The sequence below is a fragment of the Corapipo altera genome, unplaced genomic scaffold (genome assembly GCF_003945725.1).
Source record: "Corapipo altera isolate COAL_440 unplaced genomic scaffold, ASM394572v1 2c, whole genome shotgun sequence".
Taxonomy (NCBI): Eukaryota; Metazoa; Chordata; class Aves; order Passeriformes; family Pipridae; genus Corapipo; species Corapipo altera.
The window spans coordinates 2,232,619-2,259,437 of record NW_020884923.1 but is presented as its reverse complement, the minus strand read 5'-3'; the positions used below and the strand labels follow the sequence as shown (position 1 = coordinate 2,259,437).

The window sequence follows — 26,819 nt, the reverse complement described above, 5'->3', positions numbered from 1 at the left end:
AAATAAATGTGGAATACATTGTTCTAAGAATCACGAAGAATACTTTAAATTAATTTAGAATGGTGGAAGATAGACTTTCCAATATCCTGTATGAGTGTTTAAGCATTAGCTTAATCTTTTTGTTAATGCTGTGACACTTAGGTTGATGTAACTTCTTTTCCTGGGAGAAATAATAAGAAGTTGAGACATTTTGGAAATGAGTACATGTTATACCAGCATTTCAGAATTCAGGAATTTGTAATGGAATATGTGGTTTCACTTTTTAACTTATTTTACTGCTCTGCTTTTTGATAGATAGATGTTGCTGTAATATTAAATGAATGTGACCTCAAATTATATCACTAAACTTAGAAATAAAATATATATAATTCTTAAGCTTTGTACTTCCATAAATATAAATGCATTTCTGAAAACATAGCAGTAGTTTTATAAATTTCCACTTCAATTTCTTTAGAAGGTTGTCCTGCTAGATGTGCATCAAGGTAGACAGTGAAATACTTAAGCATTAAGTAAGACTGCACTGTTGTTTGAAAATTAGAGTATGATATGTACCAATACCTTGTTGCCTGGAACAGAGACAAAAATGGAGATCGTAATTCAGCATTGAGTCATTTCCATTTTTTAAATGCAAATTCATTCTGAGGTGCTCTTCCAGAACTTTAAAATGACAATCCACATACATTTACATGTAGAACATGATTTGGGTAACTGCGTAGTGTCTTTGTCATCTTTGCAGAATTTCATGCCTATTTTCCTGCAATGTTGGACAATTTAAAGGGCATTAAAGCTTGGATTCATTCCTTTACTCACAGATTACTAGTGCAGTTTTTACATTCCTAAAAATCAAGTAGCACAAAACATTATGCCACCTGACAATGTACAGTATTGGATATGTGGACTGAAACCGGCCAAGAGTCACACTTCAAATATATCCTGGTATTCTTGATCCATTTTAGAGTTGGGCTGCTAAGGCTGCTGCCAAGTGTGTTCCCTGGAATAATTTGTCGTGAAGTTCCAGAAAGTGTTAGTATATATATTAGATGTCTGTCTGCAGCAATTCAGTTTTTCTTTGTTAGTAATTCTTTGGCTGTTGAGCTGATATTCTGATTTCACTTTGCTTCGTCTGATGGGAGGCAAAATTGGATTGATGAGTTAAATATATTTCACTGTATTAAAAAAAAATCTATTTCATACATTTTACATAATACAAAATACATATTTTTAGATACACTTAGAAGTGTAGGGTTATTTAGGTTTCTACATGCAAGTAAATTGAATGAGCTGGTTTTGTTATATTTTGTATAGTAAGACAAATTCTCATTTGATGACAGCATAATATTAATAATATATCAGTCGGAGAGAGATAGGTGTATGTCCTGCTATGACAAACTTTTTTCACTGGTAATGTGCACGCTGTTGTAGCATCTAGATAGCAACTCAAGTGGTAGTAGGTCAGTTTTAAATTAGTGGAATGCTTTTATTTATATCTCCAGTAGTACTGATTTCAGATCAGTAAAATTATACTCACTCTGTTTTGTATTGAAATAGAGAACAATCTGCCTGTTTCTAACCGGAGTAACTTACTGTGCAACAGCATTTATTGGAACATTTGAATTGGTGTAACAAAATCTTAATTATGGTCTGACAGTAAATATCAAACATAGCTTCTATTATGTGGAATAAAAATCATTCATGATACTTAAGCTGGCCTGATCAAGTTTCTCTAGTTAGGTATATTGTATTTACTTAGCTGGAATTTTGAGGAAGCAAATTGTGATCTTCCTAGAAATTCGTATATATTAAAATAAACAAACAAAAAGAAAATGGTAAACTTCAGGTACTTGATTCCAGACAAATCCAGATACAATTTCAGAACTTTGCTATCTTACTGCTGTAGTGGGATATCCTTACTGTGCTTGCCTAGAGTTGAACTTGGGATGGAAAAAAATACACTGCAATACTTTAATGTGATCTGCAAATTGGACTTGTGTTTACAAGAAAACTTCTTAGTCTTAAAGGAACTGCAGCTTCTTTTCTTTTATCTGGTAGTTTCTCTTAATACAGCTTTTGTGTCCACTGAAACAACATTCCAGCCAAGTACATGAGTGTGTGGGCACACATCAGTTGCTAAGAAAGGCCAGCCTGCTTTAACTGTGTGTTCCTCTTTTAGCAGTGGTGATGCACAAAATTTCTGTGAAAGCAAACATTACAGTGGGCTGATTAGTCATATGGTCATATTGGAAGATTAGGTTTATCCTTTAAGCTATGTATTTCAGAATTCCTCTTCAATTATCTTCTTAGGCTTAGGGAAAAAACATTGATCATAAACATGTAATGAATTAGAATTTCATTGACGTACGAAGTTGATAGTGTAACGTGCTGATTTGATGGAGACACTGATATTTTATTGATAGGCATTGTAAGAATGCAGCATTAACTTTGGAACCGAGGACCTCTTACAGTGCCTCTTGTTCAGTTTTTGAGAACAGAACAGGGTTTAATGTGGAAAGTAACAGCAGAATTGTTGACATAGAAAAGACTATCAAGTAAAACTTAAGATAGAATTTTTCTCTTTCATTTTGGTAATCCTAAATGTTACTTTTTGAAAAGAGGCTAAAAAAATGAAGGTTTTAGTATAAGAGGCTTAAAGACTTTTAAGAAAAAAAACAGGCTTTACATAATAGCTTCAGCACACTTGAAAGCAGTGAACAGACTCTTATATCACCTATACAACTTCAAAAATTTTATTCCTGTTCTTTAATATATTGAAGAGTTTTATCGAATCAGAGCAAGGATCTTTCTTTAAATAGCCACTCTCTGGAAATGGCTGCTATTAGTCACAGTTTAAGCCAGCTGAAGATGTTTTAGAAACAGGTGCAGCAATGAGTAGCCAAAGAAACTGAAGTATTCTGGGTAGTTAAATTGCATAAAAGGTATGAAACAAGTAGTTTAGGTCCTTTAATTCCTTAAATTCTGAAAAGTAACCTAGCTGAATACTCACTGTTTATATATTCTTATTGCTTATATTACTACAGTGGCACTTCTACTTTTTGTGTAACGTACATCTAAAATATATCTTCATAATTATGTAGCGTTTGACAAATCTCCTCTAAACTTGTCTTCAACTGGGTTTTTCTGTTTCCTTAATAACTGTTTTACTTTTAATGCTTGCATGCTTGGTTTGCTACGAGTATTTTCTGATGGAAAATTTTCAAAAGGGTTTTCAAATAGTAGAACTTAGTTGAACAGAAAAGCTTGCATCTCTTGTTTTGAATAGTTGCCATATTGATTACATTTAGCCTTTTTTTCCCCAAAACTCCTTTCACAAACCTCAGAGTTAAATACTGAACTCTTACATATAGGTAGAGAACAACTCTGCAAGATTAATGTTGTCGTGGAGAGGAATAAAAAAGAGAAATTATCAAGTTTCTTATAATACCCTAGCTACTGACCACACAGGAATATTTGGTCAATAGTATTCTCTGAAAATGCATTGAGATGGGAGAGGAGTTTGCATGTGCGCTTATATGTTTCTTAGATTTCTACAGTTTTGTTCCTACAAGTTAGGAAAGTTTTAAAACTACCTTACAGAAGCATATTCTTATAGGAACACCATAGTTTTTATGATTAAATAAGGCAAAAAATAAAACCTGTGGACTTGAAGTTTCAGTCCTGACTTTTTTTTTTTTTTACTCCATGTGCAATTGTACTGAATTATGGATGTCTTCCTCCAGAAGACATTGTCCTGGAATTTATTTATATTAATCTGGGGGAAGTGGGATGTAGAAATAAGTTGGTTTTTCACAACTCGGGCAATGGGGGAAGGATTTACAATTTACTTAATAGTTTGAGGAACTGTCCATTTGAAAGAAAAGTGTACTGTGGAAAATAATGTTTATAATTTTCTGGAAGAAGATTGCATTAGTGAAAACAGAATTTATTCAGTAGTATATTCTGCCACAGCAAGGCTCTTTTAGTTTAACATCACCCATAGCAGCTCAACCAGATGTTGATTTGAGGTGATTTGAAGTTGATTTTTGCTGTGATTTGGGAAAGCAGCATTGTGATTTTTGGGATAATTTCAGTTTCATTTATTTGCTGCTTGGGAAGTTTCCAGTGCAGTGTTGTGCAGAGATACCTGTGCCAGTATAGAAGTAGTCTGCTTGTCAGCATAAGTTATAAATTACTGTAGTTTTCTCAGGTAAATTATTTGCAGTACTAATTTCTGTGCTGCCCTAGCTAACCAGTGTCCAGCTTAAGTAAGACATCTATGTTCTGAAAGGCTGTGGTTATCTTACATGACAACAGTGGCCCAATAGGTGCTGGTAAGAAACATGAGGAGATTTAACAGAAAAAAATGGTGTTTTTTTTCTCTTCCAGGCTCAGATAATTAGTTATGTGGTTATAATTTATTATATAGCTACAGTCTTAACCAGTCTACTGTCTGCTCTTCTTGACTGGGAGCTTTCTGTAGTCTTAACCAACCATTTTATAGTAGTGGCAGACCAAACTTAATTTGAATCAGTTTCTCTGCTGCTTTGATGCTTCTACATAGTGCAAATGTGTGTATAGTGAGGCTAATACTTCGCTTCTCTTTAACTTTGCTTGTGTTTGTCTCCAGAAGCTGCCTTATCGTTGTCTTTAATGCAGTGCTGTGGGTTCTGTTGCCTGTTTCTAAGGAGATTTGGAGACATAATTAAACAAACTGTTCTTTGTTCAGGGACCTATAGCTCCATTAGAATATTAGGGGAAAATCAGAACATTGAAAAACTTTGTCTAATGCAACTCATCTTTTGTAATTATATTTGTTTGCATATATATAGTCCCCTTTTTCTTTACGCCTTGCAGGTGTAAGTTGCAGGTACTTTCAATTTTTATGTTTTTTTTCTCTTTCCCTTTTTATTTACTGGGAGAAAAAGCTGAAGAATTGTTGGACTGTTTCGAAAGATGTAATATCTTTCTGTAAAGATAGAGCTACATATCTCTGTAAGAGAAAGATATTTTTATTGTAGTAAATTTACAGGCAGTTCAAAGACTGTAAGACTGTACTCCAGATGCTATAAAAATATAGCCTCTGCTGATCTAAGCCTAAGGTACTACTGATGTTTTGCATGTGTGTAGTTATTGTATGCTATTTGTATCTCCACTAATATAATGTTAAATAATTGTTTATGAGGAAGAAGAATCTTCTTCAAAGGCATCTTGGAGAGAAAAATGAATATTTGCTAAGTGTAAAGGTGAAAAAACATAGAAAAGGGTAATTCGCAGCACATTGACAAAGATATCTACATGTATCATGCCAAAACATTGCAAAGAGACCAGTACAGATATACCTGTAAAGGAAAATTCTTGTAATTTTTACTTTCAGAAGTTTATGCGGCAAAAGTAATAGTGATCAAGTTAACATTTATATACACACACCCTCTCAAGCACATATGTATATATTTTAATACATAGAAATTAACTGCAGTTATTTAAAAAGTTGTTTGTTGGCTAGCTTGCCTTTGAATTTCACTCCAGTTCCATTCTGTTAGATGTTTCAAATGCGTAATTGTTGCATAGGGAATTCCCAGAAAGCCAAATTTAAGGGCTCACTATTTCTAAGCCAAAATTCTGCACTCTTAGTGAGATGTGTTTTGTTAGCTCTTATGTAACATTTTCCCCTGGAGACTAAAGAATAGTGTAGCAGGTTAGTGGTGAGGGATAACTGACTAGTTTAGAGCAGAAGTGAAGATCTCTCAAAATGTTCCAAATAATGATTGGCTTACACTAAAACCTCAGGAAAAGTCTAGGGATTAATGGTGAACGTAGTTGAATTCAAACATCATCCAAAACCCAAACCAAATGAAAAATGTTTGAGTTTGGCTAGTTTGCAAAATGAGAGTCTGAAAAGTTATTGAAGACAGACTGTTGGTCTGTGCATGCTAAATCTCCTGAAGCCAGCGGAGAAATTTAAGGATATTTCTGCAGAGCAAGTTACTGGAAAGCAAAGGAGAGCCTGGTTTGACTGTTCTGAACTGCATCTTCAGATTCTGTTACTTGTATCTTAGTGAGTCTCAGCCTTACACTTCATCAGAACAACCTGTTCAGAAAAGCAAAAGGCAAATTGGGGGAGAGAATAGAACTTTCTTCTGTAGGTAAGATACCTTTGATATATATGCTTTAATATAGTCTGAAATGGGGACTTAACTGACTATATCTCCACCAAGTCTGAATTTATCAGAAAAAACTAGATGCCAGAGGTGTAATTGACTGAAATTACCTTTGTAGTTATATTTAACCTTTCTTTAGTTGATTTTTTAATAGGAATGTCAGGCTCTGTAAGGGGGGAGAAAGTCTGCGTATTCATATTCCTGTAACTGTAGTGAATCAGTGAGTGCATGTGCTGTGTCAAATGGTGCTACTGGGATTCCCAGGTTAAATCCAGGCAAGACCATGAGACCACTGAAAGAATATGTTTTCTCATATTTTGATCTCTTTGCCAGTATGGTATAACCTGATACAGGGTTTTCTGGATTCAAATGTACTTAGTGTCTGCCACTGCTGTTTAACTCAATGGAGTTAAGGTTTATCCTTCCGTGTGGAAAGCAGTGACTTCTTGGGAGCAATCAGCTGTGTGGTTCTGGATAGTTTTCTTGTTCTACTATAGATCTCTGCTCCTTGAAGGCCTCTTAAAGATTGTTTCAACACTGGGTCATCATCTTGGTGCAAATTTTCTGTAGTCCAGTCATTAAATGTCACATTTTCTGGACTGTCAAACCAAACAGTGGTTTTTTTTGACAGGACTGATCCCATTTATAAATTGAATTAAGTAAAGTGTCTGTTTTGTGGGAAATCCTGATTTTTTTGAAATTAATCTTGAAATTAGTTCTCAGTTTACAACTGAACTTCTTATTTTACAAAAACACCTAGTGGTGATGGTGCTTTGCTAGATTGCTATAAAAATCAACAGTCTATTCCTACAGAATGCTCAGTTAAATCACTAATACCTGCTTTGTTTGCAAATAATGTGGGCTGGATATAAAACTTAACATAAACTGGTTTTCTGAGTGCTATCCAAGTAGATTAGACTTCGAATACAAACTCGTGTTTGACCTTGCATATATGCCAGTGCTGAAGTGCTTTCAGCCAGTTTAAAGCCACTTCAGGGATTTAGTGGAGATGTTTGACTGAAAGCTGTTTGTTTGACACCAAGATCATTTGAAGAGACAGTTAGCTTGGCTACCAATTCATTTTAAAAAAAAAAAAGTAGCATGGTAAACGTCACCTTCTTCATCCAGCTAGGGTGAAGCTGGATTTTGGAATTTGGAAAAAAAAAAGAACTTAGAGATCTAGAGTGTGCAAGGAAAAGGTAAATATAGAAAACGCTATCACACAAACATATGAAATTGTGGCGAAAAGAAGAGGATTTTTTCCTAAGTTGAGATTTCTGTGGGTTTTTTTGCAAGAACCTTGAAAATTCTAAATTATTATGGAGTGCTACTTCATGTTGTAGTTCGAGGCAGGCTGCCAGTTGACCCATTGATTTATCCTCTTCTACTTTGTTAACTCTGATGTATGATCTTAAAGTGAAATGATACAACTTACTACAGTGAAAGAAAATTAGTTTAGCAAAAGTAAGAGAAACAAGTAGCTATGTGTTGAATTGGTGAGTTGAATCACTTTAGCCCATAACCAAAGGTGTATCAGAACAGATGCAAAAGGGAGGACGGACAGGGAGAGGCATCATTCATGTAGGCTTGAGTTTGGAGGGTCAAAGCCTTCCCCTTTTACACTCCTGAGTTGTTAATTCAATTCACAAATATGAAGGAGCACACCATCTGCATAACTGTGGTGGTGAGCATCTATCAGCACACACCTCCCCCTACCTTTTGTAGTTTCAGAAATTAAGAACTGTTGTTGGCAGTAGGTAGTGTCTGTCAGCAACTCTGACTGCTTAAACCCATTTTATTGGATTTATATTTGATGGCTACTTTTTTTTGTTGTTTTCTGTAGGTAGACAGAGATTTTTTAATATTTATCCTAATTTTTCTGGCTTTATTCTTATAGGAGTGAATAGGTTCCACCCGTTTTACTAGACTAATTTTCTAACTTTGCATAATGATCAAAACTGCATCCTGGTGGTTCCTCAAAGTTACCAGGAAAAACAAATAAATGAATGTGACTTGCATTTAGACCAGTTCTGTTTTTATAGATTCCTAGCATAATGAAGCCATATGCTTTTGTAGTAGGTAGGTCTTAAAGCGCTTTTATTTTCAGAAGTTTCCTGTTTCTATAGCATTCTGGGCTGTTGTGATGTTTTGCCTCTTGCCATTTGTCAACTCATACAGTTCTACGCAAAACATTCATATTTTGATGCTTATACAGGTACTTGTGTATTTTGGGTTGCAAATACAGCAGAAACTGCGTATGTTAGTAATTGCTCACTTAAAATAAGATTTCTTTTTCTTTAGCCCTCATTTTTCTTCTTCCCATCCTGAATTTAAATAAAGGGCCTATTCCATCTGTTCCTTTGCAGAGAGTGGCATTATGAATATTGCCATTTCGGAAATCTATTAAGCAACTGTATTAACTACAAGTTACATTACCACTTTTTTGTAAGTACTAAGAAAAATGCATTATGAAATTCTAATCCATTGTAACGGGATGCCTTTGAGGCTAAAAAACCCACAGCTGTAATAGCCACAAGACTGCAGGATTTCAGAGCAATAAGTATAAGGACAAAGCAGCCAGCTTTGGCCTGCATAATTTGTTGAGGAAGTGGGGACTGACTGCAACAGTTGAGCTTTTAAAACTAAAGAAGTGAACAGATTGTTGCTGAGCGGAGTTGTGTACAGAGTATTTTTAAAATTAGTATGGTAAGTAAGTCGAGCTCTAACCAGAGATGAAACCATGTGCATACTTCCTGTCTGTCTGAGACATCACACAAGTGCCTGGGGGTGGCAAAATGAGTTTTGACACACATCAGTGCATATCAGAAGTGGTAAAGCTGGTATTTCTTTGGCCAAGTGGTTTTTCTGATCACTTCGATTGGCTATTTGGTATATGGGACCATTCACGTTATTTTGAAAAATGGAGATAATTCTTTAGAAGTCTTTCCTGCTGTTGTTGCCTTTATCACAGTATTTTGTTTTAACTGTGATTTGTTTTAATTGAGTTCCTTGTTGATTCAGAATCTGAGCATGTATACCTGTAGCCATATTTAGGTGTCTGAATGGCTACCTCAAACTTTACTTGATCATACTTTTAATGTGTATTTAGTAAGACTGTTGATTTAAAGCCTCGAAGAGATGCAATATTTGTATCAATCCTTATGATCTCTTCAAGCATCTAGTTACACAGTATGTTAATATCCTTTTTTTTTAAATCTAAAAGCTCTGTTCATCCTGAAGCCATGGGATTTTTAATGCCCTAGATTATAAGATAACAGAACCTTGCAATATTGCTTCTTTCCTACGCCGTGAAAGAGCACTTGAGTTTGACACTATGGGCCAAATCCAGTGAAGGACTGTAGCTAGCTAACTTATGGGTGTTTGTGATACTTCTCAGTGGCAGTGATGGCACTGTGGGAGTCTCCTTTGTATTATAAACAATGCAGGCCTGTGGCAGTGGATGGTCTGCCTCTTGGGCAGAAAGAGAATCAGGTGAGAGGACTTTATGAAGTAGGGTAGAATCTCTTGGATGCACAATACCTATCTGCGAGTACCTTGTTCAGGCATCTCATTTCCATTAAAGTGGTTCATGTAATGGATTTGCAGTAGTCCAGATCCTCTGAAGGAGTGAGACTGGTGCTTTATTCAATAAGCCAAGACTCCCAGTACATGGAATTGAGAACTTTGTGCTAGCTGCCTTTTCATCTAAGGTTTTAGCATCTGGGGTTGAAGACATCCAACAGGCTGAACTGGGAAGCCATCAACAGTCAATACACTTGCTAGAGTTTCATAGTATGGCATGTGCCACATTAACAGCTCACTCCTATTGAAAATGGAGTGTGCTGCATGCTATTTTCTCCTCCCCTGAGGGGGCAGTTCTTAGAAAAATAGCCAGAAAATAAATGGAACATGAGGCAATGTCAAACTCCTGCCAAAAAGGCAAATGTCATACTGGAATGTTAAGGTATTACTTGAAAATTGTGTGAAATTATGTCTGCTTCTTTTGCAATTAATTAGGACATACCTGTGTCTGTTTTTAGGCACCAGCTAAAAGAAACATCTGAGGTCATTAAATCAAACTCCAGAGGAGCAATTAGAAATTCAGGGCCTGTAGGTAAATAGAGATATATATATAAATATTTGCCTTATAGGTAAAATTTACATCATAATTTGTTTTTTTCTTTTAGAAATGGGATTGCTTTAAGGACTTGCATCTCTTAAAAGCTGCAAAGGAGAAGTACACTGCTCTCTATATGCAGTGTTGATAAGACAAGAAATAACAATAGCAAGGAATGCTTAGATGGGATATTATAGAAAAGCCTGTAAGCACTGCAGAGAGTGTGGAATATTCACTTCTAAATTTAAGAATAGATATTACATGCATCTGTTATGAATAATACAACTAAAATGATCCTGCTGAGAGGAACAGCCTTGATAACCTTCTATGTGTAATTAAGTTTTTGTTTGTTTTTCCCAGGAATCTCATCCATTGTAATTTGATAAAATGGTTAGATTAAGTTATTTTAGTCTCTTTGTAGGTATTTTCTAAACTAATTTTCATAGTTCTTTCTCAATGTCTTGTCCTTGGCCAGCAGTTTTACAGTGAATTGCTAGGCAGCAGTCGAAGAAGCATGGCAGAGTTAAAATCCTTTCTCCTGTCTAAAATTTGTTGTGTTACTGTATGAAGTTAGCCAGTATATACTACTATGCTTTTGGTTGACTCTTGTGTACAGTTGGGGATCTGCTACAAATTCATTTTGTCTCAAGAACCAAAGCGCACAAGTTCTTACTTCCTGAATGCTTCGATTTTTGCGTAGCTTTGATGTGCAGATCAGTTGTGCTTAATGTACTAAATAATGTGTTTCTGGGAGGGATCGATTCTCAATCAGAAAAATCCTAGGTTTTCAGTTTGTTTTGTATTTAGATTTTTTGTTTCATATTGTTTGACAGTTGTGTGTAGGTTGGGCATTACTTTTGGTACTCTCTCGTTCTCCTAGCTGGCAACAGTGGCAAAAACCAAATTCAAAGGCTACTCATGATTCTTTTACCGGACTGATTATATAATTCAATGTGTTATTTTGTTATAATTCTAACATATTTTTAAAAACTACTTTATATGAAGTTACACATCAGCTACAGTTACAATTTCATATAAATATACAAAATAAAATCTTAAAATGCTTAGAATTTTGGAATATAATTTTATCAGTACATATAAGACTAAGAAAATCATAGCTAGTTAGTGAATTGACTTGGGTCAGTGTTTGAGAAATCTCATTCGGCTGGGGGATTTTGAATTAGTAACTCATCCCTTCAGCTTTCCCTTTCTGTTCTAACCTAGGAACAACCTCCCCGCTTTTCTTTCCTCATAAGAAGTTTAGAAAGTGTTGTACAAAGTATGGAAGTAAACCAAGATAAGAAGTTTTCTTTTGCATTTGCAGAAAAGAGAGTCACGATATATAGGTTTTGGGTTTTGGGGTGTTGATTTTGTTCAATTTTTGGTGGTGTTTTTTTTTTAAGGTTCAGTTTTTCAACTTGGCATGAATTTGTGTCTGAAGTTTTACACAATAGAAAATAATTTTAAAAATAGGTGATAATAAACAGAAGCTTAATATGCCAGAACTTCAGTGAAAAAAACCCCCAACATTCTTAGATAATTATCTGATTTTAATTTCTATTCACTGTTCCTGTTCTTGGTATCAGTTTTAGTATCTAAAAATATTGTTATATTTTTCTGTCAACCAAAATGCCAGTATTATCAGTTCCCTAGAATAGATTTGCTGTAGAATACAATTTGTTTCACATATATAGATTTTCCTGTTCTGTATACTGTTATACTGAATTTCTGTAGAACTAACTTCTTAAACAGAAAACAATAATTAAACTGTCTTTGACTGGAAATAGAAATATTGCCAAAGAATTATACAATTGTCTTAAAAACAGTTTGGTCTCTTGAGATTTCATTGACTACTGATTTTTTACACTTCGCATAGTCATATATTAGTCTCTTCACCATTTTGATCAGGAACAGCCTGGACTGGTTTGTTTGATTAAACTATCAAATTATCTTTGTTCCAATCCATTTGGAAGACAAGCATATAATTATCATATCATTCTTTTCAGTGCTTTGAAACATCCCAAGTTTTACACAGCAGCATCTCTAGACAGAACTGTGGCACATTTTTAAATATGAGGCAAGTTTTCCAGACCTAATAATTTAAATAATGCTTCTAAGTGTTATCTAAAGCTTTTAGTTGGAAAGAGAGTACTTGTTAATGTAAAGGTTTAATATATTCCTTATTTTCAAGTGCAAAACTGGTATCAAGGACATATTTTTTAAAGGTATTTTACCCTCAAATAACAAACATGTTATTTATTGCTTCCTTTTTTTTCACTTAACAGTTTTCCATACTTGAATGAATTTTGGTTCTTGCACTAAACACAGGAAATGTGAAAGAAGGCTTTCAAATATCTGTGACTAAAAGAGAAGTCTTCTCTTTCAAAAAGCTTCTTATTTCAAATTAAGTGTTACTTTTTTATCTGTACATATGTAGAAACTTAATGGTCAGACTTCACTTGAAATGTACAAAAAAAGTCTGGCCAACATTAATGAAGTTGAACCATTTTACAGTACTAAACTATTATGTTAAATAGTTTGAATATTTAGTTAAACCTGACAGGAAAAAAATGCAGTCTGGTAGCTATGGCAATAATTGACTTCAAAAAAGATTTTATATTTAGGGGGATAAACAGTGGGAGCAGGCATTCAAAATATCTTCATGTAGCCTTTCAGCAATACAAAACAAGAGACCTACAGAAGAAATAGTAAGGAATTGGCATTATTTTTAGAGAGCTTGATCAGCAGTTCTGGAGTGTTTTTATTAAATAAAACATTGTGTAGAGTGATGTGCTATACCGATAGAAAGAATACAGATTTCCATTCTTAGGTCTGAAAGTACTAGAGAAACATCAAATGCTCACTTGCCTTTGAATTAGATGTGCATTAGCCCCTTTCTGCAGAATTGAGAATTGGTACGTGCCTGCTGGGTCTCATCGTGGTGCAGCAAGTCTGTGACCAAATTAGGAACAGAATCAGAATTCAGTGGGTTTCATTCAGTGTGGTTGGGAAAAAAATAATGCTGTAATCTTTTAAAGCATAGTCACCTTTCTAGATTTGCTATTTTAAATAGGAAATGAGGTAATTACAGTTTAGATGTTTGGAAATAACACTACTTGGTACATTTCTGGATGAAGAATTGAGTTGCTCTTTGGAAATTATTAGGATAGACTAACTTTTAAAATCTTCAAAATATTTCTCATGTTCTGAGTAGAGTTAAAATATTTTTATAATTCTGTATCCATCAACTTAGCATAGTTCTGGAAAAAAAAAGGAATGGGATTACTAGTCCCATAAAAATTCAGCTTTACACAGATAAGTAAAAATAATGAAAATCCATTTTGCATTTAATACAGATACATTAAATAAAAGAAGTGTTACTTGTGAGTACCAAATTGAACCTCTTGTTTTGGGTCACTTGGTCCTTCATGATCTTAGAACCTGTAAATCCTTTCCACAGAACTCATTTTTATTTGAAGAGGAAAATCAGCTTTTGAACCCTTTCAAGTATTTAAGAACTTTAAATAAGCTTGGCATTGGACTGATCTAACAGAATAATTTGAAATAAAGAAAATGTATGCTTTGCACCTATAGAGAAGGCTAAAGATGTCAGAAGTTGGTTTAATGCTTCCAGACATCTGTCTGGTAACTTCCATCTTGGTTGAGAGAAGTGGCTTTTTGCCACAGCTGTATAATGTTTGCTTACAAGATTAGTGAGGTGTTACTTGAAACTTCCTGTAGGTTTTAAATTGAAACTGGAAATAAGTTTCATTACAAGAAGCCCTCCCCTTTTTTTTAACTTGTAAATGTTTAGTTTGATCAGGATGTTTTCTACCATAATTTTTATTTGTGGGCAAATACTGATAAAATTGAACCATTTTCCTTCAGAAATTTCAAAATTATTAGTTTTACCTTTCTCTGAAATGCACGACAGTAACAAAAGCAAAGTATCAAGTCAAAATCTGATTTTTTTCAACCAGAAGAAAATTTGCCCAAAGCGCACACTTACTCTTGAGCTTTCATGTAATAGCTTTTTCATGTGAAAAACATCACTGCCTTTTATTCTATTTTGTAGTTTGCAAGTTCACAGAAAAATTCCTCCTGTTTCCTATTGCAGTGTTCTCATTTCTGGGAGGTGGATGATGGGCCAGTAGATTTACTTTTTTTTAAGGAGGTTTTGTCTTCTGGACTTTGGTCTTTGTTTCAGATACTGCATTTGTCTCTGAGGAGTTGTGTGCCTCAGTAACATACGGTTTGTAGAAAGGTTTTAGAAGTTTCTCATCTTTGCTGCTCTGAAAATACATGAAAAATGTATTTAAAATCAGCTATAAACTAATTATTATCTGCCAAATTGAGTATATTTAAGTGTTAGTTTTTCCTGAAAATATCTGCTATTACTGTAAAGTTGAGTGTCTTTCAAACAACAGCAGGTTGAGCTTAAGCAAAATCTTGTCCTCTTAATTACACTCTTTGACTTTGTTTATTAAGAGATTGATTCTGCTGTAAAAAAAAGATGCTGTTTTTCAAAATTGCATCTTTTCAAGCCTTCATTGCCCTAAAGTTTCTGAAAACCTTTGAATGACACAGAGGTGGCTGCTAATTCTGCAGGATGAAAAAGGAATTTTTGACCTTCATTAGAAGACTTAAAAATCTGGTTTGGGTTGAAGTAGTGAGGTATTATTGGTGGTTTTTCCCACTGATTTGTGTGACTGGGATGACTGTAGGTGGACTATTCAAGTATGAGTGTGATGATTCCACTGGCAAACTGGGTGTTTCCATCTTGAATTATGGATGATAGGCAAACAATTAGAAAACATGTCCCTTGGAAAAATAACTTCAAAATACCATAGGCAGTAGCAAAAAAAGTTTTGCCACTGTTCCTCTTGCTTAATATGGATGAGAAAAAAATCAGATGTTGAGTCTTATGATGTTTCTTTTTTAAACTCAGTAATTAATTTGGATACCAGGTGGAGTCGGGGGAGAGTCTTGAATCTTTAAACGAGCTTTTTGTGAACCTTGGTTATTGAAAATAAACAAATGTGAAATTTTCATTTAAAAACTAAAACCAGTCCTTTCTTTTCAGTAGTTGTGGGATTGTTGGGGTGATTTTTGCTTCTTGAAATTGCTTCCCTAGTTTCTTGACTCAAGACTCTTGTAGAGAAGATAAATGTTGAATTTTGAATGTTTAATACAAGCTGAAATCTCAGCTCTTCAAACTCTCTAAGTGTGAAAGACAAAGGGAAGGTATAGACCCAGTTTTCTCTTTGTGTATTAATCTGAAAGCAGTCCTGCAGGCTTTCCTAGTAACCACGTCTGCTGCGTTTCTAGATTGAATACTTAATCTTGTTTTCATGTGGTTTACTTGGAACATCCTGTGTGTGGTGCAGAGGAATACAGATTAGGAGATAGAAATAATATATTCACACACTCTGTATTAGACGTGCTTATAGGCAAAGCACAGTGTAAAGCAATTTTATCAGCTGCTGTATGGCATGACAGACTTTACAAAGGAATTTGAATATAGTAATGCAGCACAGTTGAAAGAAGAGGGATGAGGATGATTTCATGCCACATAGTTGGAAAAATATATAAATCTGTTAAAAAAATGCAGGAAAACCAACTTCTTTAACAGCCTTTAAATGTATGTAAAAGCATGATGCTACCATTTTAGATTGCAATGCTAAAATGTATATTCCATAGTGCTCTGAAGAGGTCCATGTGTTTCCTCCCTCACGCTTGGAAGACCAGAACTATTAATACCAATGTAATGTCCAAATTCAGAAGATGTGTAGGTTGTTTTATGATGTGGGCATCTAGCCATTTATCAGTCCTTCCAGGTATAATCAACTTGAAGGCTGGAGCAGAACCCTTCCAGCAGCCTGCTTTGCCTGCCAAAGAAAATTCAGCCACTGAATTGGTGGAAATTGCTGACTGGTCACCTAGAGACTGCTCCTTATTTAAGTGGTAAACCAGCTTTTCAGCTGCGGCAGCTTGTCCTGCAACTCCTGCCCGTGCACAGCAGTTGTGAATTGAGATAGCAGAGAAACTATTCATCCTATTCCCACTAATAAAACAAAATTAAGTGCTACTAGGAGCATCGTGGTTGCCCATTAGTTTGGATTTCCTAATGGTAAGTGCAAAACTGCAGGAAGTTCTTTCCTCTTTATCCCTTCTTGGTCACCCAAGACAGCGCCAGAAATTTTTATAGTAGTTTGGCTGATGATTTAGGATGTACAGCGCACGGCACATTCCAGCGGCGTTCCGGAGGAGCTGCACTGCAGGGGGGCGGGCAGCGCTCGCAGCTTTCCCGGGCCGAGGTGCCGGGTCGGGAGCGATACCGGGCGGATCCTGGGAGCTGGCGCTGCCAGTGCTCGGCTCCAGCAGCGGCCGGCTCCCGGGAAGCCCTGCGTGCAGATTTACCAGGCAATCGCCTTAAGGGGACAAATTTAGTTTACGGCAATCCGCGCTTAATCTGCCAGAGCCCTGGGCGCTTTCGGGGAGAGGGCGCGGGCGGGCGCCAGCGCTCGGGGCTGACTCGGGCAGCCAGAAACTTCTGGCAGCTTCCCGGCTCCGGCCCCTCCCCTTAAAGCGACAGGTCCCCGGAGAAACACTGATGCTCCTCTGCCGCTCCGAACGAGCCAAACCAATCACCCGGGCTCCGTCTGCCTCCGGCAGCCTTGCCAGAGCTGGAGGATCGACCCGGCTCTTCGCGGCTCCTCGGGGAGCTGCTGAGGCGCTGGTAGCGCTCAGCACCCACTGCAGGGATGCTGAGGAAGGGCTCGCCCCGGTCTTTTCCCAAAACAGCCTTGCCGTACCTGGCTGCGGCCCCACGCTCCCGCGGGGCACAGCCTTCCCCCGGTATCCCTGTCTCGCTGTGTCACTCAGCATAGCTGGCCCCCCTTCTGGTAGCCCGGCCTCGGTCATTCATGCAAACAAAGTAGTGATCCGTCTTGGAAGCGCTTGCTTGGTGAGTGGTTTCCATGAAGATCTTCAATACCGGTCTACTGCCAACAGTAAAACAACGAAGCGAACAAGCTGAGATACCACCCTCAGCTTCACTTTTCTCCTTCTTCCAGTGTGAACTGAAAGATTTTTGAGAGTATAGAGACATAGAAACATTGACAGGAAACCTGGAGTGTGCTCTGAATGAAAAAAGTTCATGATCTCATTATAAATGAAGGACAGCGTGTGCTGGACATACTTTTCAGTTTTCCTGTTAAAGCCATCAATAAACTTTTGTTCATTATATGCTTTTGAAAAAATAATTCTTACCTATGAGTTATAAAGTGCAAATGATTATGTTCAGATATAAACTGTAAATGCAAATTCAGATTACCGTGTTTTAAAATAAAATGAAGGCTGAGGCTGCAGCTCAGAAATTTGGAGATAGCAACATATGAGACTAGTGCAGTTGTTTCGAGATGTCTCAAGATATCTTCAATAATTTTAGGAAGCTCAGAACTTTTTATGTGGTAGGGTAGTCCAGTGTTGTGTTTCCCTCTTCCCTTTAAAGACTGCTGCAGTGCTCCTTGTTGAGATACTTTCAGTGTGCTTGCCATACCTTTCCTGAGATTACTGATTTTAGCTGCATTTTAATGTGCTGTTTTTTCCTAGTAACCTGTTCTGAAAAGCAAAACCAGAATAAAAACAAATTCTGAGAAAGCATGTCAAAATTTAACAGGCAAACATATATTCACTCTGAGTATAAGGACATCTATTAAATTACATAAGCACAAAGCAGTGAAGGAATAACAGCAAGGTAAAAATAGCTGTATACTAATTTTCAAATCCTTCTCTAATGTTGGTGGAATTGAATAAAACCTGCTTTAGAACACGTGTCTCAGAGTTGGTGAAAATGACAAAGTTGTGGTAAGAATTGTCTGAAATTAATGACGGACTTTGAATGTTACTGTTTACTTTTCTAGTTTGCATTCTCTGTGATGCATCACATTTTGCTAATTGTTTTAACTTATCACTTTCTGCTGTTACTATCAGGCAGAATGAGGGAAGTATTTTGAAAATTTCACTTAAGTGATTTTGTCACTGAAAATTGTTGCAATTGGGGGGAAGGGGGAAGTGTGAAAGCCTGTGTAATTTGTCTTTCAGTAGAATAATAAAACAGCAGAAAAAATTCCAGTATGTATCCCGTGAAGATTTTATATGCTGTTTTAAAGTGTATAATGATTCATAGTGGTAGTTAAAGAAATGCATTTCATCATTTTTCTCTCAAAAGCCACTCCGATACTGTATGTCTTGTAAACATACCTACAGTGGTAATCAAATGGTCCATATGTTTGCTATTCTTTGAAATTCTTTACAGCGGTAAATATTAACTAATTCCAGTGGAAGGAGATAGAGTAATTTCAAAAGATGTAGGCTAGAGATGGAAATGAACTTCTGTTTTAGTAACAGAAATGAATTCTTACATATGTTTGTTCTTCAAATGAATATTCTTTTTGGAAGAAGTTGTTAAGAATAAATCAGAGTAGTGATATTATACTGGTAATTATGATCTTAATAAGAATTTTAAATTCTCTTTAAATTTTGATTGTTGATTTGCCTGTTCCTTTGCCATAAATTTCCAGTCAAAGACCAGAACTTCAGATTATCTTGGTTCCCAGAATTTTACACCTTTTTTTTAGCATTTTTTTTAGTTAATCTTCAATAACAGTAAAGAAAAGCATTCTTTATGTTATGTAAATTCACCTTAACATTATGGATTGGTCTTTGTGATAATTTGGCTGTATATGGAGGTATAGACTGATACTGACACAACCAGCTCTTGAAGTTTTGTTTGTAGGAGAATAATAGCTGTGTGCATCTGTGTGGACCCATCTGGAATCTGTCAGTCTTGTTAAAGTAATCTCAGTACTCCACACTTTCTTTTAAGTTTGGAAGGTGAACTGGCATGAGAGAATATAAACACTGTAGTGGTGAACGAGTTTATTTAGTAAAGAGTATGGTGGATAAGGAGGGATGCACCCCTCTTAGTTTTACTGTCTTTGCAAGAGAAAACATTGTTGCTTTCCTGTGTTCAGATTTATGCTGTGTGAAGCAGCTGCTACCTGGCTCACTCTAGTAGGAGTACTAACTAGAACCATGAGTCCCTCTTTCAGCATCCTTCCAAGTGCAGTAAGAGAAAAGCATTGCAACCTGACTTGAAGGCAAGTACTTTTGCACTGTTGGACAAGCATGGAGGGAATCAGTTTCAGAATCCCAGCACTCTTAAGGTTCCTCGTTAATCTCAGTTGAGTTTTATGGTTATTAAGCCTGGATTAGGAACAGATAGGTGTTTGTGGATATAGTACTACCAGTGTGGCATATCCTGCTACTCTACATGCAGTCATGTACCATGCATGCAGAGAGAGAAAAAGAGACGGGTGGGTTCATTAGAACTTTGATGTTTCTAATGATCTTAGAAAGTGCAGATTGATAACAGTTTTATAGTACTCAGAAATATATTCTATTGCATGCAGGTGGAGAGGTAGGCTGGAACAGAGTCAAGGTAAAAAAAAAAAACATTAATACGGAGTTAACCCTGTAGTATCTCATATTTCTCAATTTCAAATTTTGCAGAGCTTAAATTTCTGAACAATCATGCATTGAAGCATTCAGGTACATAATTCCATGCCTTTACTTCTGATGTATTGAAACTGCAGGTGGCCAGTGGGAATTACCTGTGCTGAGTGCAGGCATCTCAGTCTCAAATAGTACCTCTGATACCTGTGAAGATTTATCTCTGTATTCTTCCCACAGAGAACCTGGGTGTGCCAGAGTTACCTCTCATAAGCTGTGTCTGAATCCATAGGGGTGCAGGAACGTGATGTGATGCAGACAAGGGCTTAGATCTCTTTTCTCAGCTCTTGTTTGGGGCTCCATGGACACTTGCAGCTCTTGGAAATAAACCTCACTCCTCTTGCTGTCACCCTCTACCTTCTCTCTTCTGACCAACAGGCTATGAGGTGATACTGAGGTGGTTCAGTTATCTGGAATCTCCTCCCACAGATAACATTAGGAGAGGTTGTGTGAGAGAAAATGGGCTTCCTTTGAATGAACGCCTTCATGAGCTCACTCTATATACTTTGTATTCGACCCATGGTCTCCTCCTACTCCCTGCACCACTTATTTCCCACCTCTTCTATTTCTTGTTTCCCTATTTGGGTATCACTTGTTCCTGTGTTGTGTATTACAGAACCTTGTGTTTTGTCTGGACCCTTCACCTTCACTCTGTGTTTAGTCTCTGTCAGTTCCCTACTGCACTTTTCCCGATGGGCTGCTCTCCTGATGAGAGCCCAGCTTTATAATTTACTTTATTCGAAAGTGAAAAAGGGAAATCTCTTCAGGGTTGTTCTACTTCCTACTGAAAAATGAACCTTGATTTTTTAAGGGAAATAAACTTCAGTGTCATGTGAGTTATCAGATCTTGAGGCAATTAAAGGAGAAACTAAAACTCTTGGTTGGCCTTCACCACTGCAGCAGAACTGGTCATCTCCTGTGTCTTCAAATGGTGCAGAGGTTGGAAGCCTGTGCGGTGCTTCTTGTAGATAACTGTGGTATCTGTTTGTTATATCTATGAGCTTATATTTATATAATGAGATTATATATTTGTATTATGGGATTGTATTTATATTCATTGTTTAGCTTAGTGTTGTGTTCTGTGTTTCTACTGCTGTGATACACATATGCTGTCAGATTAAGTTTTATTGGGCTGTTTTTAGTGCTCTGTCCACAAAAGCCGGGGAGACATAGCAGCTGTGTTGCCAGTGGTCAGTAATTAAAAAGCAGTTGTTTTACTTTGTGTTCCAGGCCATTGATGAGCCTCCCTATCTCACAGTGGGCACTGATGTGAGTGCAAAGTATAGAGGAGCCTTCTGTGAAGCCAAGATCAAGACAGCAAAAAGGCTTGTCAAAGTCAAGGTATGTGGTTTTCCTGCAAACACTTTTTTTTTTGAGGGAGGGGGAAAGTCATTCATGTTCAAAATGGGACAGTGTGAAACTTCTTTTTAGTCTCAGGGCAGCGAAAAGGCTGTCCTTTCCTTGGAGGCTGGCAGTACGGTCTTTGAAATAACAGTAAGCTTATTATTGTTGGGAGGGGAGGGGCTCCCCCACTCCCACACAATTAAATATGTTCTGTTTCTGTCACTGCTTTGTCATCTGTTTGCATTGAGTGTTTGTGGCCTTCAGTGCCATAGGCTGACCTTAAAGTATTTGATTAAAATGTGACAAATGTAGGCTTATGTACAGAAGAAAATTACCAGAAAATAGCTAAAACTGCTCAACGTAGGTTTAAAATGGTTTTGTTTACTTGAGAGCACAGGTCACTGCCATTTAGCAGTGGCAACTAGATAATGCTTCAGGAATAAGCTGAAACCCTACTGTCTTCCAAAAAAGACTTGGCATATTGACTCCTACCAAATAGCAAGTAGCACTTAGAAAACATAAATTAGATTGTTGCTCTGCAGCAGTTATAGCGGCAGAATATTTTTCTTATATCTACTGTAAATTTAAGTGAAAAATGTGTAAATTGTGTGTGGCGATAACCTGTTGTTGAAGAGTCTCCACTGTAAACTGTTGTGCATAATTTGAATCTGCCCTCGTGCTATGGCTGATTTTTGCTTGTAGTGTGTGAGAGAGAGAGCAGGTGCTCTCCAAAAGCCCTGGTGAGAAGGGCGATTGTCACTTGTTTAATAATAATGTTAAATACATCAAGAAGATTTTAGTCTTAAATCTGACAAAAGAGCAAATTAGTGGTTTTTTCATTTCATTAGTCTTAACTCTTAATAGCATCAGCTGGTCTATGCTTTAAAGCACCATTGAGTTTAAGCAGCTAAGTATTGCTATTTAAGCTGTTATGCATCAGTATTTAAGTACAGGAATTGTGTTGTACCTAGATCAGTGAAATCCTAATTCATGTCAGTTCTTTGTGGGACTTTGAGTCCACCTTCTTAGATGGCCACTTGCTATTATTCAGTGTTAAAAATTTTCTTGTGAGTTTATTACTTGTAGTTTTGTCACTGGAATGTTTTGCAGAAAGATCTTGACATGAAATAGAATTTTTACTGTAAATTATTTGTGGAGATTGTGCCTAAAGCCCTCTGGATTCAAGTTTGTGTGTATGTCTTTGCTGTTACTGTATTGCTTAGGGCAGTTCAGCCCCAGTACTGTTGTTGCTTTGTAGAGTAGTGTGATTTGTGGTTTAGATTTTCGTGTGTAAGTGCTGTAACAATATCTGTTTACATTATCTTTTCTCCACCAGGAATGTGTATTCCTTAAACTTAACACTGACCTTTTGATTTTTCTAAAAGTCTTTTTAGCTCTTTCTGGCACGTGCACTCTTTCCTCAGTATTAGCTCTAACAAAGATTCTTGCTATTAGGTGTGTTTTGTCTGGAGTTGGTAGTTTATCTGCTACATTTATTTTCCACTTGTTTAGCAGTTTCTTCTGGCCCCAGTACATTTTTTGCCATAGTCTTCTAGAACTACTAGAGGACAAGGAAAGTCAGTTAACTTCATACTGTCAATTTTAGTATAAAGCATTCATTTAAGTTTTATAACTAGGTGCTCTGTTGAGAAAGTAGGATGGCAACAAAAGTCTTTCAGAATGAAGTATGTAATCTTCAGACAAGTAAAATACATTTAATTATTTCTCCTTTTACCTGTTTTGTTTTGTTGAATTCTGCTTCCTATAATATTTTGAAGGGATACCTTCACAATAACTTCCCACCACCAGCATAATTTAAAAACTTTATTCAGTTTATTGCAGGTACTGTTTACTTACAATTTCAGTATCCACAGGTACTGTATTCACAGTTTAGTGGTTTTGGGCAAATTCTATACATGGTACAGAATTTTACAATAACATGTAACTGCATTTTACACACTTTGTCATGGAAAGCAGTAAAACTTAAGATTTGCCTGGACTTATGAAAAGTGCTGAAGGCAGTCCAAATTTGACTAAAAGGCAAGACTTCTGGTATTACCAGGGTGTTAGTCCACTTCATCGGGTCTTTTACAGCTTTTTTCAGAGAGCTATTTAAGCCAGTTTGTTTTGACAGCTACTCCTAAAACAATTAGCACCATCATCCACACCCATTTGTATTTGGGCACCCTGCACAGAAGTTTCAGAAGAAACTGTTTTCTGTGTAGGTCTTTATTAAACAGAAACAAGAGAAACATCTGCTGTAATAGGGCTTACCAGGACTGTCTTTTCAGGACAGTGAAGGAAAGAGAAATTCCAACTGAGCCTAACTGGATTCATGATGTGCTGAGCGTCTTAATCTTTTGCCTGAGACAAAAAGGTTCCACACTGGTAAATACTGTGGGAATTAAAACCCACAACTATCAAATGCTAACATCACTTTTCTTAGCTTCAAGAAAGGCTAGTGGTGTTGCACTATGTTTGGAGTTTGAATATTTCTGTTAATAACCAGTATTTTTTGAGCACATATGACTATCTCAAGAAGCAAAAACTGTTGATATCAAAAATCTTCTCACCCCAAAGAGTCAAAGCCCCAAGACATCTTTAAAAAGACAAACTGGTCTGGAATACACTATAGGAATTGCTTTGTTTACCTGTTATCGTAGTACATTGTGGCTGGCTCATGGTTTTGAATAGAGTTCCTTTTTGCTGTAAAATACATGTAAGGTAACCACAGAAAGTAAATAAAAACAGATGTCTCTAATCAGAATTGATATACTGGATATTTTTTATGAGCCAGTGGTGACCCCAGGTTTCAGATTATTTTGCATCTTAACTGAACTTTGGCTGTCTAGTTAAATCCCCCCCAAGAGAGAATTAAATACCTGTATCTGTCAGGATGAAGTTCAGAAGAGTGGTCTTTGCTCAATTAATTCCTAGCTTGAATCCTTTGTCTGGCTTCAGGTTACAAATTATGTGTGGTGGACAGAAAGTATTTACCATCAGTAGGTGAGATGATGCAGATGTTCTAAAAAGAACATACTCTCACAACTATTATGTATTGCTGTAGTTCTAACAGAAGGTAGACAAGATGACTGTTCTGTTGAAGTAGCACCTGGAAGACAGTGAAGCATTTTAGTGCATTGGTTTACTAATCAGCCTGTCAAAATAAAATCCCTTAGTCCTGGTTGTAGTGCTGTTCTTGGCTTTTTCCTCCTTTCAAGGTTTACAAAACTTCTTAAAATCTCCTCCTAAGGAGGCTAAGTAGGAGAATTGATATTGGAAAACACTGTTGTTCTGAAGGAAATTTTACTATTGCTACATGCTACAGTGAAACTCTTAACAATAGTGAGAGTATAATCTTGGGTACACTCTTCCTACAAGTCCAGAGATTTAAGGTAGGATTGCTGTAGTTGAGAGTTACTGTTACACAGCTGGGTCTCATGTTACATTCTTACTTATTTCAAATACTAAATAAAACATCATATACTCTACACCAAAGAGTGTGATCTGGTGAACATCAGAACATCATTTGTGTGTGTTAATAAATGTACATATGTACATAAAATGTAAAGCCAGAATTTTCTTAGTTTCCTATAATTTTCCTGTAGTTTTAAAACCAAGGTGGAAATAAAACTTCAGATGTAATTGATAGGAAGATCCTATGATTTTCAATGTGACCAAGTTAATTGTGAATGAAATGAAGGATGAATGTCTATAGCATCTGATACAGATAACTTAATCGTAAATTTGAATTACCATACATTTTTTTTAATGAGGTCAGGAGGTGTAAGATTAAAGACACAGCCTTTATGTGTCTTTATGGGAATGATATCAGAAAATAACTTGGGAATGTTTATGGGATTTACTTACTGCAGTTTTGAAGGACTGAAAGGTTAGCTGTTTTTACGTTTCCTTCCAGTTACCTCTCAGTGTGTAGGCTGGACATTAATGGAAAGGCAATTTGGTTTGTTATTTTGTTTAATTGACAGCAATGTCCTGTACTTTTCTTGTGTGAATCTTTCAACCTTGAGGCAGGGAAATTGCTTTAATGAGCAAAACAAAAAAAACCACCCATCACATAGGCTAGATATATGTGCTAAAACTGTTAAATTTCAAATCATTGAAATATAAATGTTTCTTAAAAGTTTTACTTGTGACTGTTGAAACTTTCTCCTTTCTTGCTGTGGTACTCCAGAAGTTCAAATCATTTAACAGAACAGCAGAGATCTTTTGAAACCATTAGATGTTTTTGACAAACTCTGGTTCGTCATTTCCGTTAGAGGTAGTGATTCTATTCTGAAGGATAAAAAATATTTTAGAAATTTCGATGACTAAGAAGTTGGCCCCTCATATTTCTAAAATATGTGAAGGAAACACAGATTTCAGCAAGTGGAATGAGTATGGTGACTAATTAAATGAGAGTAAGAGAAGGGCTATTGATGTTTGTGTGTGCTTATGCTGCTCAATTGTATCAAGTGATTGTCAGTTGAATTATATTTTTTAGGTAACCTTTAGGCATGATTCTTCAACAGTGGAAGTGCAGGATGACCACATAAAGGGTCCCTTAAAGGTAATAAATTTGGTTTATATTTTACTAGTGCTTTGAAAAACATTTTTTCAGTATTCGACATAAAAATGCATATACAGTATGGGGTAACAGTGGAAGGTTCAACTTATTACACAGGCCAGATAGGATCACAAAGCATAAAAGGTAGTGCTGCATAGTTAGAGGTAGTGTACTCTGCATGTTAGCTTTTTCCTTTGTAGTTAAAAGGGGTGCAGCATAGGCTGGTGCAAGCCTCTTTGTTCTTTTTGCCTTAAAGCTAAGAAGTATGGCTGGCTCTGATTTTTAGTCACTGTTTCTTTTGAGAACTCAGCTGGAGGATTTGATGGGAAAGCTCTTATACAAGAGAATGACATCACTCAAATTGGTTCTTGTTCCCCACCTGCTGGCAGGAAATAATCAGCTCAGTTAGTTGCCTTATTTTAGAGGAATGAAAAAAGAAGTTTGAAGGATACAAATACATTCAAGTGAAACTGAAAAAGTATGTTATATTTAACGTGGAATAGGTTAGAAATATCTCTGTTTGCTAATACAAAAGCGTTGACTTTATTGCCTGTTTTAGAACTCTCCATTCCTAAGTGACTTTTGTATTTTAGGTAGGAACTGTTGTGGAAGTGAAGAATCCAGATGGAACATACCAGGAAGCAGTTATCAACAAATTAACAGATGCAAGTTGGTACACTGTAGGTAAGAGAAATATTTATGTATTTGAATAAAATTCATGACTTAAAAATAAGCCTGTGACTTGGACATGTCTTAAACATGGTGAGAGAGATTTTTTTGAGATGCTTAGGTATTCAGAGTTTGTATGAAAACCCCACAAAAATAAACTTCTTATTTTTGGTTTTTTATTAGAAACTGTAACCTTCACAATGTGAAATCGGGACACCAAATAAAGACCTAGTAAATTGTTCTGTAATCAGTCACTACTTCTTAGAAATTTAATATACTATTGCTAAATATTCTGAAGCAAAGTATGCTGTCATGCTTCCTTAAAAAAAAAGCAAAGAAGTGCTTTTAAAACACAAGTTGGAACGCTTATTTTTCCCTGCTTCCAGACTTAGCC

The 26,819-nt window shown here is 36.3% G+C and overlaps 1 protein-coding gene across 5 annotated transcripts in view; it reads left to right on the top strand.

Annotated features, from left to right (window-relative positions):
- Nucleotides 1-26,819, top strand: part of ARID4B (AT-rich interaction domain 4B) — an 88,946-nt gene that overhangs the window by 9,599 nt on the left and 52,528 nt on the right. For 3 of the 5 annotated variants that reach the window (XM_027657286.1, XM_027657287.1, XM_027657290.1), the window contains exons 3-5: nucleotides 21,076-21,186; nucleotides 25,694-25,759; nucleotides 26,350-26,440. In XM_027657286.1, coding sequence (XP_027513087.1) covers nucleotides 21,076-21,186; nucleotides 25,694-25,759; nucleotides 26,350-26,440 — 268 coding nt within the window. Of the gene's footprint in view, nucleotides 1-16,714; nucleotides 17,237-21,075; nucleotides 21,187-25,693; nucleotides 25,760-26,349; nucleotides 26,441-26,819 lie in introns of those variants that run through there. The other 2 variants (XM_027657289.1, XM_027657285.1) reach the window with 2 other exon arrangements.